Source organism: Odocoileus virginianus, chromosome 31, assembly GCF_023699985.2.
Source record: "Odocoileus virginianus isolate 20LAN1187 ecotype Illinois chromosome 31, Ovbor_1.2, whole genome shotgun sequence".
NCBI classification, from domain to species: domain Eukaryota; kingdom Metazoa; phylum Chordata; class Mammalia; order Artiodactyla; family Cervidae; genus Odocoileus; species Odocoileus virginianus.
Genome location: NC_069704.1, coordinates 35,332,655 through 35,349,493, shown reverse-complemented (window position 1 = coordinate 35,349,493; position 16,839 = coordinate 35,332,655). Strand labels below are relative to the sequence as shown.

General features: G+C 38.4%; 1 protein-coding gene and 1 non-coding gene across 12 annotated transcripts in view; both read right to left on the bottom strand.

Moving 5' to 3' along the window:
* Window positions 1-16,839, bottom strand: part of UBAP2 (ubiquitin associated protein 2) — a 110,574-nt gene that overhangs the window by 19,021 nt on the left and 74,714 nt on the right. For 10 of the 11 annotated variants that reach the window (XM_020872881.2, XM_020872883.2, XM_020872882.2 and 7 more), the window contains 6 exons: window positions 16,775-16,827; window positions 13,582-13,649; window positions 10,966-11,155; window positions 7,821-8,034; window positions 1,095-1,375; window positions 284-453 (listed from right to left, as the gene is read on the bottom strand). In XM_020872881.2, coding sequence (XP_020728540.1) covers window positions 284-453; window positions 1,095-1,375; window positions 7,821-8,034; window positions 10,966-11,155; window positions 13,582-13,649; window positions 16,775-16,827 — 976 coding nt within the window. Of the gene's footprint in view, window positions 1-283; window positions 454-1,094; window positions 1,376-7,820; window positions 8,035-10,965; window positions 11,156-13,581; window positions 13,650-15,033; window positions 15,224-16,774; window positions 16,828-16,839 lie in introns of those variants that run through there. The other variant, XM_020872888.2, reaches the window with a different exon arrangement.
* LOC139032485 (small nucleolar RNA SNORD121A) lies at window positions 10,764-10,844 on the bottom strand. Its single transcript, XR_011485039.1, has one exon. It is a non-coding gene; the product is annotated as a small nucleolar RNA SNORD121A (small nucleolar RNA).

Below are 16,839 nucleotides of genomic sequence, written 5' to 3'. Positions count from 1 at the left end.
CCACTTATTGCATTTTCCTAGTTATATGCAATCTCACAATAGGCAAATCAGGAGACAGATTACTGGTTTTCAAGGGACAGAGTGAGGGGGAAGGAAAGCTGGGCGTGACTGCTAACAGGCACAGGATTTCTTTTTAGGGGGGTGGAAGACACATTCTAGAGTTAGCCACAAACCCATCACTATAGGGTTTATTTTCTCCACCAGGTGATTTCTTAGGCTCTACTGTGTTTTACTTTGCAAAGGACTTAATCAAAACTAGAAAGAGAAGTGGGAAACCGCATACCTTAAAGATTTTGAATACAAGCTAATGGGAATCTGGCTACTATTTTCACTGCTTGCAGCTGATCCAAATTCAGAGAGAGAAGGTTCTGATCCAAATTCCAAGGCGCCAAACTGGACATTTAATCCTGTGACATCTGCTGATCCAGGCATTTCCACTGCAGAAGCTGGGATCTGTAAAAGCAAAACCATGATGTTAGCAACGGAAGTGAGAGATTCCCAATCCCAAAGGCCTACAGAGCTAACAAGCACTGGGTTCCCAGGGCCCTGTGGGGAGGCCTGAGGAACAAGGAGTGAAAGGCAGGAAAAAGAAATAGGATTTTTTTTTTTTAAGAGAAAGGAACAAAAAAAAAAAAGAGAGAGAAAGGAACAGAGCCAAGAAAAATTAAAAAGTTAACGGAATGATCAGTTCCACCAAATGCTTCTTAGGATGGTGGGTGGGATTGGGGCGGGGGGCCGGCGGGGGGGGGGGCCGGAGGGTGTGACACGGGATTGTGGTGACGGATGAGTGAAGAGGGATCTCTAATGAAAGCATCACCTGGTCAAGGAACCACTCCTCCTACCTCTACAGAACAGAGCTAAGTAAGTACAGAAGAACATCAGATTCTCTTAGCTAGATGCACAAGATCATCAGGTTTCCTGAGCGAGATCTGTAATTTGAATGGACAGTCCTGTCTCTTAGCACAAACGCATCAGTCACTCAGAAACGACCGATTCCTCATAAATCAAGAGACTATGTACTTGAAAATACCCCATGAACTAAGTGTTAAAATGCACCCACCTCTGGTACTATGACTTCCTGATAAAAGACCCACCTTAGAAGCTGGAGGTATTCGCCGAGACTTAGGGAGTTTGATGTGTTTGGGCTGTGGTTGGTGAGCAGACACAGCAATGTTTTCGACAGTCATGCTGGGAAGCTGCAGGAGTTTGTTCACAGTGGAGGTACTGCTGTCTCTGGGTGCTGCCTCTCGGAGCTTCACCTGGGAAGGAAAGGACTCCAACCCAGGAGGAGGAACAGTGACGGCCTGAGTCTGGTGCTGCTGCCGTTGGCTCAATTGGCTAAGAACAGGGGATGGTTCAGGCTGAGATTTGAAGTCTATGGAGCGGGGTGGGGGTGAGGGGAGGCAACAGTCAATCATTTAGGCATATGAGCTCACAGCTCCCTCGTCCGCCATCCCTGACGGTGGAGGGCTGCTGTCACCACTGCTTTCTCCCAACCATCTTCTACCTCAATCCCAAACACGTTGTGTGTGTGTGTCTATATTTTAACAACTGGCCTGTGACAAATGGAAAAGGACACCTGAATGAGTTTGTAGCTAATGTCTTATGCAGAGAGGAGATTCAATTTATGCTAAAGCATATGGGGTGGAGAATGGGTATTCTTATTTTATATTAACTTTTGAAAATTATTATTTCAATAACATATGTGATACTACAAAATCCAAAACATACAAAAATATTTATGAATAAAAATCACCCTTCCACCCTGTTCTCAGAAGCAGACATTGTACCCAGTTTCTTGAATAAAAATATTAAAGATATTTAGTTTTCAGAGACTGTGCCACATTAATGTATGAAGAACTACTTCATTTTTATGATTACAAAGTCAGATATTATATACAAATTCTGATTTTTAAAACCAGCATTAATAAACTTTGAAGTTTTCCAATTTCTTGCTATGAAAAGCAATGCTGAAATAAATATATTTCAATGTAAGACATTCTGGTCAAGTGTACTACAGCTGCAGGATCAACTGCTAGAACAGAGCTGCTGGTTCAAAGAGTGACCTGATACTTTTTATATTAAGGAAGTTCACCCTTCGCCTATAATGATTTTTCCCCATAGTTTGTCTTTTTTTTCATTTGGTTATGGTATTTCCTCTCACAACCAGACTGGTAGGTCTACCTCACACAGAGTATATAAAAATCTTCCTATGTTTTTCTGTTATTGTTATTCATTATCTATGTTTAGGTATTTTACTCATTTGGCACTTTGCTGAAGAGTAGGAGTTAGTGATCCAACTTCATTTTCCAGCTAGATACCCAAGAGAAATAAACCATCTTTCCACCACAGATTTGCAGTGCTACCTCTACCATACAGAGAAACTTTTTCTGCAAAGAACCAGACAGTAAATGTCTTAGGCCCTGAAGGTCATCTCTTAGCAACTATTCAATTCTGCCTTTGCAGACTGAAGGTAGTTACAGATAAAACATAAATAAATGGCTGTGTTCCAATAAAACTGTACTTCCACAAGTAAGTTTGCCATCCCATGTCTTAGTCTATTTCCATCATAGTTGAACCTATTTTCATCTATTTCCATGATAGCTGAACCTATTTTCATCTTGATATTAAGTATAAAGAAGACAGACTTTCAAAGAATATGGGAATAGCATGCTCAGATCTAAAAACTCATACCACTCAGTAGTTAAATGTGTAGAAAAAAGTTAACACACACAGGAGGTCTACATCAGAAATATCAGCTTCTGTCAGGGACCATGGAATTTTTGGTATGTTCCAAAGGATGTCAATGCTCTAACTGATAAAAGGGACTCTCTTTACCTCAATTATTTATACAATTTGGTTTATGTTGAATGTTCTCTCTCCTTCTGGGATTCTACAATTTTGGTTGATACTAGGTAGAGAGTGCCCATGTAACCAGTCTCCCAATAAAAACCTTGGACATTGAGTCTTTAACGAATGCTTTGGTAGAAAAGACTTCAAACCTAGAGTAGTCTCAGGTACTTCTGTAACAGTAAACCATTTCATTCAGCAGAAGAATGTGTTTCCACATCTCTTAGTATGCCCTAAACATAAACCAGACAGCCAACCCTATGGTTAAAGTAACCCTCTGCTATTGTGGCATGTGTATTGGTGGGAAATGGAGGGTTAATGTCACAAAGTCTATGAGTGTACAGCTTAGAAAACATCTAACTTAGAAAACATTTATAATACAAACCACAGACATTAAGGCTAGACAAAATCATGGCAGATACACACACGTTAGAATCAGAACACGACAGAGAATATGATTTAAAGTATTGTCCACATTCCACCTTCTTATTCTAATAAAGCTCAAAAAAAAATCTGTCTAGGTATTTATTCAAAGTGTTGTTTCCTTATATCTGCTTGACTACTATCTTGCTTCTGCACATCTGTTCAAGGTATGGACTACTACTACTATTAATATTAACAAACAAATATAGGTATTTATACAATGCCAAACTGAATGATTTAATTCAGAAACTGCTGAAGTTCTACTAAAAAGAAATATGCCTGGTCAAGACAGAACCCGTAAACACTAACCACTGACATTTACCTCAAAGTCTCCTGCTTCTGAATTGGCAGGCAGGGTGTAGTGGCTAAGAGTGCTGGGTGGCTGTGGTTTGGGTCGGTGGGTGGTCAGGACCAGAGGGGTAGTCTCTGGCTGACTTATCAGGGTGGCCCAGAGATGGAGGGACTTTATCTTGGCATTTGGTGGTGGTAGTAACTGCTTCCCCGTTTCTGCTGAGTCAGAGATCTCCGTTGTGTTCTTGTGCACTGGCTTTTGGAACTCAAGTAAAGGCCCTTTCGTGTTGAGTGAAATTCCTCTTGGTAGATTGGACCTAGTCTGGTCTCTGGAGAGAGATCAAGCTCTGAGCCTTTGGAGTGGGAGCACTGACTCCAAGACCCTAGACCACCAGAGAACTAACCCTCAGTTCAGTTCAGTCGCTCAGTCGTGTCCGACTCTTTGCGACCCCATGAATCGCAGCACGCCAGGCCTCCCTGTCCATCACCAACTCCCGGAGTTTACTCAAACTCATGTCCATCGAGTCAGTGATGCCATCCATCCATCTCATCCTCTGTCGGCCCCTTCTCCTCCTGCCCCCAATCCCTCCCAGCATCAGGGTCTTCGCATCAGGTGGCCAAAGTATTGGAGTTTCAGCTTCAGCATCAGTCCTTCCAATGAACACCCAGGACTGATCTCCTTTAGGATGCACTGGGTAGATCTCCTTGCAGTCCAAGGGACTCTCAAGAGTCTTCTCCAACACCATAGTTCAAAAGCATCAATTTTTCGGCGCTCAGCTTTCTTCACAGTCCAACTCTCACATCCATACATGACCACTGGAAAAACCATAGCCTTGACCAGACGGACCTTTGTTGGCAAAGTAATGCTAGAGAGTATCAAATAGTGAGAACTCTCACAAAAGAAACCACTTGAATATAAGACCTAGCATCACCCAACCACCAGAAGCACCCTGTGCAGGATGCCTCATCTAAACAACAAACAAAACAAAAATACAAACCCAATCATCAGCAGAAAGGATTACCGCCTCACTCAGCCTTGCCCATCAGACGAAAAACAAACAAACAAAAATCTCAGCAGAAATCTCACCCTATACAAAGCTTACACAAACCACTGGACCAACCTTCGGAGGGCAGAAACCAAAGGGAAGAAAGAATTCAACATTCAAGCCTGGGAAAATGAGACCTCAAATACAGTAAGTTAAAAAAAAATAATGAAAAGGCAGAGAAATACCACACAAATGAAGGAACAAACTAGAAACACAGAAGTCCAAATAAATGAAGGAGAAATAGGCAAACTACCTGAAAAAGAATACAGAATAATGACAGTAAAGATGATCAAAATCCTTGAAAACAAAATGGAGAAAAATGTAAGAATCAATTAACAAAGATCTAGAAGAATTAAAGAATAAACATACAGAGATAAACAACACAATTACTGAAATTAAAAATACTCTAGAAGGAATCAACAGCAGAATATCTGAAGCAGAAGAATGAATCAGTGAGGTGGAAGATAAAAGTGGTGGAAATAACTTCTGAAGCACAGAATAAAGTAAAAAGAATGAAAAGAACTGAGGATAGTTTCATCACATCACATCACATCAAAAAGCTCATACACCATGATCAAGTTGGGTTTATTCCACGAATGCAAGGATTCTTCAATATATGCAAATCAATCAATGTGATACTGAAAGATAAAACACCATATGCTAATCTCTACAGATGTAGAAAAAGCCTTTGATAAAATCCAGCCCCCCATTTATGATTAAAACTCTTAAAAAAAAGGGCATAGAAGGAATCTACCTCAACACAGTAAAGGCCATATATGATAAACCTACAGCAAAGACTATTTTCAATGGAGAAAAACTGAAAGCATTCCCCCTAAGATCAGGAATAAGACAAGGTTGTTCACTTTCACCATTATTATTAGACAGTTCTGGAAGTCCTAGCTAGAGCAATCAGAAAAGAAAAAGAAATAAAAGGAATCCAGATCGGAAAATAAGTAAAATGAATTAAAGACCTAAATGTAAGACCAGAAACTATAAAACTCTTAGAGGAAAACAAAGGCAGAACACTCACTGTTTGCAGATGACATGATACTGTACATAGAAAACCCTAAAGATAGTATCAGAAAATTACTAGAGCTAACCAGTGAATTTAGCAAAATTGCAGGACACAAAATCAATACACAGAAATCACTTGCATTTCTATATACTAATAGTGAAAAATCAGAGAAATTAAAGAGTCAATCATATTCACCATTGTAACAAAAATAAAAAAGTACCTAGGAATAAACTTACCTAAGGAGACAAAAGAACTGTACACAGAAAATCATAAGACACTAATGAAAGAAATCAAATTTGACATAAACAGATGGATAGATAATCCATGTTCCTGGATAGAAAGAATCAATATTATGAAAATGACTATACTACCAAATGTAATCTACAGATTCAATGCGACCCCTATCTAATTACCAAAAGCATTTTTCACAGAACTAGAACAAAAAATTTCACAATCATATGGAAACACAGAAGACCCCAAATAGCCAAAGCAGTCTTGAGAAAGAAGAATGGAGCTGGAGGAATAAACCTTCCTGACTTCAGATTACACTACAAAGCTACAGTCATCAAAACAGTATGGTGCTGGCACAAACACAGAAATATAGACCAATGGAACAAGATAGAAAGCCCAGAAATAAACCCATGCCCCTATGGGTACCTTATTTTTGCCAAAGGAGGCAAGAATATACAATGGGGCAAAGACAGCCTCTTCAATAAATGGCGCTGGGAAAACTGGACAGCTACATGTAAAAGAATGAAATTAGAACACCTCCTAACACCATACACAAAGATAAACTCAAAATGGATTAAAGACCTAAATGTAAGACCAGAAACTATTAAACTCTTAGAGGAAAACATAGGCAGAACACTTGATGACATAAATCAAAGCAAGATCCTCTATGACCCATCTTCTACAGTAACGGAAATAAAAATAAAAGTAAACAAGTGGGACCTGATTAAACTTAAAAGCTTTTGCACAGCAAAGGAAACTATAATCAAGGTGAAAAGACAACTCTCAGAATGGGAGAAAATAACAGCAAATGAAACAACTGACAAGGGATTAATTTCTAAAATATACAAGCAGCTCATATAACTCAATGCCAGAGAAACAAACAACCCAATTAAAAAGGGGAAAAAAGACTTAAACAGACATTTCTCCAAAGAAGACATACAGATGGCTAACAAACGCATGTAAAGATGCTCAACACTGCTCATTATTAGAGAAATGCAAATCAAAACCACAATGAGATCTCACACCAGTCAGAATGGCCATCATCAAAATGTCTACAAACAATAAATGCTGAAGAAGATATGGAGAAAAGGGAACACTCTTGCACTGTTGGTGGGAATGTAGATGGATAGAGACACTATGGAAGACTTATGGAGATTCCTTAAAAAAACTAGGAATAAAACCACCATGTACCCAGCAATCCCACTCCTAGGCATTATACTCTCAGGAAACCAAAATTGAAAGACACACATGTATCCCATTGTTCACCGCAGCACTATTTACAATAGCTAGAACATGGAAGCAACCTAGATATCCATCAACAGATGAATGGATAAAGTAGTTGTGGTACATATGCACAATGGAATATTCCTTAGCCATAAAAAGGAACACATATGAGTCAGTTCTGTTGAGGTGGATGAACCTAGAATCTATTATACAGAGTGAAGTGAGCCAGAAAGATAAATATCATATTCTAACACTTATATATGGAATCTAGAAAAATGGTACTGAAGAATTTATCTATAGGGCAGCAATGGAGAAACAAACATAGAGAATAGACTTATGGACATGGGGAGAGGGGAGGAGAGGGTGAGACACATGGAAAGAGTAACATGGAAACTTACATCACCATGTGTAAAATAGAGAGCCAATGGGACTTTGCTGTGTGGCTCAGGCAACTCAAACAGGGGCTCTGTATCAACCTAGAGGGTGGGATGGGGAGAGAGATGGGAGGGGGGTTCAAGAGGGAGGGGATATTTGTATACCTGTGGCTGATTCATGCTGAGGTTTGACAGAAAGCAAAAAAATTCTGTAAAGCAATTATCTTTCAATAAAAAAATAAAAAAAAAAAGAAAGAAAGAAATATGCCCAGTCAAATCCACATTAGTGTCCAAAAGTCAGCCTACTCTGCCAGTGTTTGGCATGTCCTCACTAGGGGCAAACCACCGTAGAAAATGCATACTTACCAAAATGACTAAGGACTGAGGACTGGGAGGCTGGAGGCTTGAGGTCCCAAGAAGAAGTGGTTGTGGGAGAACTCGTACTATTTTGCTGTGAACTTGAGGTGGTGGTAAACTGGCCCAAACTCGGAGCTTTCAACTGGTCCAAAATCTGGGAGCTAGTAATGTTCGCCATTTTTGAAGGGGCAAGCTCTCCAAATCCTGAACCAAGGACGGATGACTTTAAAGGGAAAGAAAAACAAAAATCCTCAGCAATACAGAATTTCTACATGCCACTGTATTTTCACAAGGATTTTAAAAATTATAGCCTAGAACATTCTGAATTAGTAAGATTCATCTAAATAAATACTACACAAAAATATTACCAAGCAACAAGATATGACTAAATAAATCTAACAATCCTTCCTGCTTCTGATACAAGAGCTTCGAGGGAAGAATAGTGTCCCTAGATTTTAAGAAATTGACTTGTATTCAAAAAGTGGTATCATTTAAGCTTACAAACACAACATTACTTTTTTAAAAGTAGACAGAAATATCATTTATCAAATGACAATGACAAGGTTGAAAACAAAATACAATATTTTCTAGATGTGTGGAATGGTAATCATCTTTAACTTTGTGAAGTTTTTACTAGGGTTAGTCACAGAGAGATCAGTCATCAGATCCTCCTGCAAGGTTAAAGACACATCACAGTATTTAACAGTCTGTATTCCAGAATCAGACACTGAATTACAAGGAGATATGGAGCCAGCTGGGCTGCCGTCTCTGGGGTCACACAGAGTTGGACACGACTGACGTTGACTCAGCAGCAGCAGCACACATGTACTGAGCAGACGCCCTGGACACTGCTGTGTTTATTTCAAAGTGTTCTGATGACGGAGACACCAAATACACTTCCTGAGCAAATGACGAGCCAACATGAGAGTGGCAGATCAAGTGCATTTTTACCTATCAATATCATTCAATCACTGAAAAGATTAAGTCAAAACATAACTCCACAACCACCATAAAGGTTAAAAATAGAAATGATCTACATTCCATCAAGAGGCCTGATCTAGAAAGCTGAATCAATTATTTCTGGTATCAATTTCCAAAGCCATGGACTATCTGTCCCAGTTGTTTTAAAGATATCCAAATTCCCCAATGTGAGCAAAAAACTTCAGGCTGTAGGCAATTACTGCACTTCAAACACAGAACCTGCTTCTATTAAAACAGCTGTGATAACATTACTTAACACTGCTCCTGACTCTGGGCTCATGCCACCCACTACACCACTCTTATGTCGCTTATAAATGCATCAAAACCCAGCTCAAGCTCAAAGAAAGGCATCTTCTTCTTCTCTTATCCAATCTCTATCCTGCATCAGCTAATTTAGTTGTATCACACTTTCTGTGTGTTTCACAACACGATGACATCACTGCATCAATGACTAACACCTTGCTTTAGGTAATACCTATTAGCACAGGGTTTCAATTCCACCTACACATTTCAATCAAAGGGGACAGTTTACAAATGTGCCTACCGGTACACTTGTGCACATGCATTCACATAAATACATACAAATGCTCAACGCCCAATGCCAAAGATCCTGACCCGTCTTGTGCAGAATCTGGCTTAATCTTATTACTATTGTTATCTGGCATATTTAGTTATTATAACTGAAGTTTCCCAATGATAATAAAAGTATAGTAGGGCTGAGAATCACTGCTCTCATATGCTAAACAAACAATTTGTACTCTGGTTTCTCAAGATGTTGTTCACGACAAAAAGGAACATGCCTGAAGGATGCTGTTAAAATAAAAACCCTAATGTCCTATCTACATTCTCAAGTGGCCTGACTATGATTCCAGCAAGTCAGCAAGGACTTCACATCAGTGTACCACTGGCAGATGGAGGAAAGGAACTGGATGGTTCAATCAAACTCAGGGGAATTAATGGGCCCTCTCAAAACAGTCTGCCTTGGATCTGTCCATCTTCAAGAAGTGACACCCTCTCAAAAGCTATCAACAATGACGCTAAAAATGCCAAGTTCCCAAGCTAGTTATACTTGCCATGACATGACTATGCAGAGGAGGAGATGACAATGAGAAGTTCTCATATTCAAGTCTCCCAATTTTTAGGGAACAGCAAAGAATTTTGAATCCAGGTGGGGGGGGTGATTATCATAGATCATATTGATTATCATAGATCATATTCATAAGAAATTACATTTTTCAACTGTAGATTTCAGACTAAACACAACAAAGAAGAACAAAAGTATTATCAGTAGTGAAAGCTGTGGATTTGTGTCTATAGTCCTTTCAACCTCTAGTCTTGCACCTCAGAACAGCCCACACTTAGACGGAGACCTGAGTTTACCATTCTGCAGCTACATTCTTTCATATTCTATGCTCTAAGCTTTTTACTCCCATCACCTATCTTCATTTGCTTCACTAACAGTTCCTGAGCTTTTCTCTGATGGAAGTTGGTTCTCTTTTTTTGTCTATACTGCAAAGTATGAGGTATCTTAGTTCCCTGAACTTTCACCCCTGCAGTGGAAGCACAGAGGCTGAACCACTGGATCACTAGTGACGACCCGGGAGCGGAACTGTTACAGAAGCCAAAGTCAGATATGCAGCAGGAGATGACACTGTCTCAATAAAAACACATCCAATTTCTAAGGGCCTCTACTATGCAACTGTTTGGAATAACAAAACCAAAATGCTAAAAATTTAAAAACCTAGGCAGATCTAGAAATAACTTTTTGCAGATTAGCAAAGCAATACTGACAAACATTAGCATTTAAGTAAACTGGAAAACAAATGAAAATTTAACATCTTAAGTATAGAGACAGACTCTGAAACAAACCCAAGGAAAAAAATCATCCTTCTTACTAGAAGGATCCCTAAGTTGATTATGACTGAACTAATTCATAATTCAACTAATCATAAAGAAGTACTTTTTATCTTCATCCAGAAAACTCAGTGGTTGAATTCCACACAGAACTGTCAGATATGTGCTTGGAAATTATGACATCATTGTTTTCTGGACTGGGATCTAGTATAGAGATTTTTATATGCAAAAAAATAATGATAAGGCAAGTGCCTTTCAAGAATACATTTGTTCACGGGACCATTCCTTAAAATCTCAATCTATGAGAAAAGTGAGTTACCAAACTCTGAGGTGGATAGGAGTTGACAGCAGCGGAGCCGCCAGTCCCTGGTGCCAACTGATTGTTGTGCTGAGAGTTCGTGAAGACAAGGGCTTGGCCAAAGCTCTGCTGTTGGGAAGCTTCAAAGGAGTTGACTTCTGGGGCTTGACTGGGAGGAACAGGCTTCTGGAGCAAGGCTACCAGATCAACACTAAGCAGACAAAAAGCAAATGAAAGAATGAGTCAGAAGCAAATCTTACCAAAAAATAAACTTGAGAAATGAATCACTATAAATAAGTTCATGCTAAAAATAATCCCAGGGAGGAAAATCTTTGGATACTGGAGTTTAAGAGCAGCAAAAGGAGAGTATCAATTATCCCCCAACATGCCTACCCTACCAAGAAAGCACACCAAGCCACCGAGACCCAAATAGAGCTTTGCAGAGAAGAGAAAAGAAAGATGCATTGAGATGTTTCCATAGAAATGGCACAGTGACAACTGATTAGAAAATCTGAAGCAACTGAGTACACTTCAACAGTTTTCTTGGCTTGTTTCCTTTAGAATATCTGGCCCTCTTCATTACTTAAAACCAGTCTCTCTTAAACTTTCCCAAAGGAAAGTAAATCCGTATTTTTGAGGAATGAGGACCAAAGCCGTGCTAGACCACTCAAGCAGTTTTGACATTTACCATAAATATTCTTGTAAGTTTTGTGTTCTATCCCATGATATATTTAGGTTTATATAAATCTCAAAATTTTTCTCTTAAATATTTAGGGAAAAAATGCACAATATATTAACAAATACTCTATTAATTAGACTTCTTATAATGTCCCTAGGAAGATGGAGATTCCAAGTTTAGAATCATGGCCTTAAAACCTGAAAGCATGAGGAAGAAATGATCTTTCAGATAATGTATTTCTTGACATGAGAATGAGCTACTAATTTCTCCACAGACAGACCTAACATGGTAATCTGCTCTATTAAATCCTTTTAAAGGGCAGTTCCCAAGCCGTTCTCCTAACGGAAACTCACCATGCCAATGAGGCAGATTCTGGAAGGTCAAATAATTAAAAACTCACTCGTGATACACAGCCAAGTTCCTAGGCTTGAGTTCTTCTCCTTACGCACTACCCGCTCTCATGTCCCCATAACTGAGAAACAGTTATGGGATCTAGTTTTATGGACCCCAAGGAATGTTACAGCTTATGATAACCTAATTCCAGGGATACAAATCCATGGTAGTTATATTACATATGACCCATCTGAAAGTTCCATAACTACAAAAACCAGAAGTTCTATTCCAAACAACTGATGAAATATATACATAAATGAAGAACACTGCAGCACTACTGTCTGAAAAATAATCCTTCAAAGGTCCACTTTTTAAATGAAAATGATGAAAAAGAAAAAGAAAATGATGATATGCAATTCATCAAATACTAAATACAATGAAGAAGATACATCCATTTAAGGAAAAATTCTGAGCAAGTCACACAAAAATATATTCCAAGACATAACCTTTGATTTTTTATTTCCCTGTAATGAAGTCTTATCACCACCTCATTTAGCAAGAGATTGAGCATGTTAGGTTCAAAATTGCCTTCAATGCTCAGGTATCATATATATCAAGGCTCTCATCCTTCTAGATCACTACTTTTTGAAACCATAATCAAAGGTTTTTGGAGTTACTGTAAACCTGAGAATGTAAATAAATACTTTTCAATAATTCAATTCTGCACACATACTAACAATGTTTCTACTGTCCCAAAAGCCCCTCCTTGTCTGTAATCTATGAAATTAGTAGATTAAAACTACTAGAACCCATATAAAATGAGAACTTTGCACTATCCTAAGATCTAACTAGGGGCTTCCCTGGTGGCTCAGAGGTTAAAGCAACTGCCTCCAATGCGAGAGACCTGGGTTTGATCCCTGGGTTGGGAAGATCTCCTGGAGAAGGAAATGGTAACCCACTCCAGTATTCTTGCCTGTAGAATCCCATGGACGGAGGAGCCTGGCAGGCTACAGTCCATGGGGTCGCAAAGAGTCGGACATGACTGAGTGACTTCCCTTTCACTTTTCACTTTTTTCAAGATCTAACTAAACAGCATTACATGAAGAAACCAAAAGAGATTTGTTACACTTATCTGTCAAAAAAATGTTTAGCAAAGTAAAAAACAAATTGTTAGATTTAACATTATTGCTGCCATGTGTGTGAGCACATGCTCAGTCACGTTGACTCTCTGCAACCTCCCTGGACTGTAGCCTGCCTGTCCATGGAATTTTCCAGGCAAGAATACTGGGGTGGGTTGCCACCTCCTAATCCAGGGGATCTTCCCAACCCGGGGGTTGAACTCATGTCTCCTGCAATGGCAGGCAATTCTTTATTGTTTGAGCCACCTGGGGAGCCCACAGCTGCTCTTTTAATTCACCAGCAGACACAACAAACTAGGGAATGACGGAGGCTCTGTCAGCCCACCAGATAAGGGTGAAACAAAAGTCTTAGACAAAAAAGAGAAAAACAGAAAGAGATTCAAGAAAAGGGTGAAAAATGAAGAGATCTGAGGAAGAAAACCACTCTCCTACAGCAAGAAATTTTAATTCTGCTCTGAATTTTAAAAGGTGGGGAAAAGTATTTACCTTTGCCCAGGTGTGACATGATTCTCTGCTGGAGCAGATGAGGATGTGAAGACTTTTGTTTCCGAAAGCTGTAACAAAAGGATTTAAAATATTTTAATCTTATTTTATATAATATAAAACCAAAAAATGTAACAAATTCCTGATAATTTTTAGTCATCAGTACTCTTCTTCTAGTTCACCCAAAAGGCAGTCTAAAGGAAAAGAAATAAACAAGTGATCATGGCATGTAATTTTCTTAAGGTGAAGATAATTTTAGATTGATAATTCCACAATAAGGATTCCATGTCAGGGAAACAAGAAAGTGAAGTAAAGTCAGATCATAGTTCAAGTCCCAGTCTCACTATTCTACTTCACATTATACTAAATGAGAACTCCTATAAAAACCACCACTAATGTCACTATAAACACCAAAAAGGAGTAGGAAAAAAGTCTGAAAAGGTAAATTACTGACATTATCTTTTCCCAAAGACAGGTGGTTTTAGTATTTTCTTTACCAGTAATAGATTTACTAGTCATAGATTTCCTTACTGCTTATAACACAAATAATAAACTGAATAACTAAATAAGGTGTGTCATATATATACTCCATCACAAAATCAAGACAACACCTATTACCCCAGAAGCTCCCTCCTGTCCCGAGTGATCAATTCCTTGAGCACTCACTTCTGTCCCCAGGCAACCATGGGCATGTTTTCTGCCATTATAGCTTAAGCAGTATATTCCAGAATTTTAAGTGGAATTTTTAAACATATAATCTTTTTCATGTATTTCGTGTATATTCAATTTTTTTTTTCACTGAACATAATCATTTTGAGATTCATGCATGTTGTTTTAAGGCACACAGGATACAATTTCTTGAAACCTCAACTGACACTGCTGAAAGGCAGACTTATATTTTCAAAATGGGGCACAGTCTTATAAAGGCTAATACTGTTGATCTAATGACAATGTTGAAAACTAATGAAAATGCTATTCTTAACAATACTAAAAGTCTCAGGCTTAAAATCAGACTTCCTCAGACATTAATATTAACGCAGGGGCAGATCAGGCAGTTAGGTGTTCACTTTCTGTAAAATCAAAAAGTGCTAAATTCATTATAATGTTTCAACAAGAAAGGCTTATACCATGCACGGCACTCTATTTCAAGATAGTATCTTAAGAATTCCAAGGAATCCATTTTTGCCTTAAAGTATCTTATGAATTAAATTAAGACAGAGAAGCAATCAAGGAGTAATTCTATTAAAAGTAGTAACAGAAGATCTAAAAAAAAAAAAAAGTAGTAACAGAAGATCTAAAGCCTTAAAATATAAAATATTAAGTTCAAGGTAAATAAGAACTATTATACATTTATCACTGAAATCCTATCTAGTCCACTAGAGAACAGAAAACTTGCATTGTTTTCTCCTCCTAAACTCTAGAAGGAACTCATGATTTGCATTTTAGATTACTCACCATTCAATCACCATTACTTTGTAAATGTCAGAAACTTTTAAGTAGTTTTGGTATTTCCTGGAAAAGAAGATGTTCACTATTGTATACAGGGAACTCTGCTCAGTGATCCGTGCTAGCCTGGATGGGAAGGGGGTTTGGGAGAGAATGGATATATGTGTATGTATGGCTGAGTCCCTTCACTGTTCACCTGAAACCACCACCATACTGTTAATTGGCTATATACCCCAATAGAAAATAAAAAGTTTAAAGTTTGGGGAAAAAATTTTTAAAAAGATGTCTAAATTCCCTACCGTAATTCTTTTCAGTAATTCTATTGTGATACAACACAGCCTACACAGCAGAGTATTACTAACTATATGTGTGTGCATTTGAACTGCTTGTTAGACTGTATCTTAAGACCTCACCTGAAGCACAGAAAAACCCCATCAGTTAGGCAGGATGGTTATTATGATAATCACTCTAGGGATGAAAAATAGGAGGCTCAGGAAGGTAAGATGCCTCATCTAAGGTCAACAAGTCAACCCAGCTAGAATATGAATACAAGTCATCTGCCCTCTGATAGCTGGCTGGCTTTCTATCCTGCCTGCTGCCCCAGACAAAGCTTTGAGCTCTGAAAGCCTTTTTTTCTCCCAAAAAACTTTTAGCAAAAATTCTAGTAACACAAAACATGTAAAACTAGGACAGATCTGTTTGAAATAAGGTATGGTGCCCAGGTTACTCACTCTGACTTCCTCTTATCACTGGTATCATCCCTCCACTGACTCTTTTAGCCACCCATCTCGTCCACTCTCCTCAGATTACAGGTAACAGAAAGCCTGGTGACATCATACCCCAAGGTCTTATGGTTAGTATGTGGGATAAGTAAATAAAAAACCCTAAGTTTCTGAAGTTCCAAAGGAGTATATCCTTCTCCTTTCTTACAGCCTATCCAGCTTACTCCCTAATAAGTCAGATAAAATAGTGATAAAAGAAAGCTCAAGTGCAGTTTTGTTTCTTTTTTAAAAAAATGTTAAGTACAAATGGGGGAAGGGAAGATAATCTCAAAAAGAAAAATAAAATCCCAAACCCTGGGTCATGTTATGCAATTCTGAAGGTCAGTACTTGTAAATCCTTTATTCTCTCCCACCCAATGTCAGCTGTAACTCTCTAACATGTACATACTTCTGTTCTGGACCTTAAGAGTGAAACAGAAAAATAATTAAGAGTATCTTATACTGAATACAGAACTTAAAGATCAATACTACTAATACCAAGAAGCTAGTACAGTATACTCGAAAATGTCTGTGGAATAAATGAATACAAAAAAAGCCAGTCTAGTTGAAAGGGGAGTTGCTTGGTCCTAGAACCAGAATGATTTATTGAGGTTAATTTCAACTGTAAACCTAAAACATAGACTCTCTCCTTCAATAAAAAGGTTATAAAGACAAAATAATCATTCACAGGCCAGGGTAATAGAATCAGCTGGTTATTGGGCCAAATAAAACAAAGATAGTGAAAAAATGACGTCACTCCTATTTAACGCCTGGTCATCTTTAAATAGATGCTTTAAAACCAAGTTTTTTCAAAAATCTGGAAACACCAACATCTTTCTGAGAAGCATCTGCTTAAAAAAAAAATTAACTACAGAAGTCTGAAAGGGAGCTTAGAATAGTGATAAGATATCCCAAGCTTTCCTCAAAAGTACATGTGTTCCTGCCAGAATCCAAAAGAAAGACAGTCACACCTGATGCTGAACACTTACATCTTCAGTCCAGTCTTCCGCTGTCCACTCTTCCACAGAATTCTTCCAGGCCCCTGTTGACAATC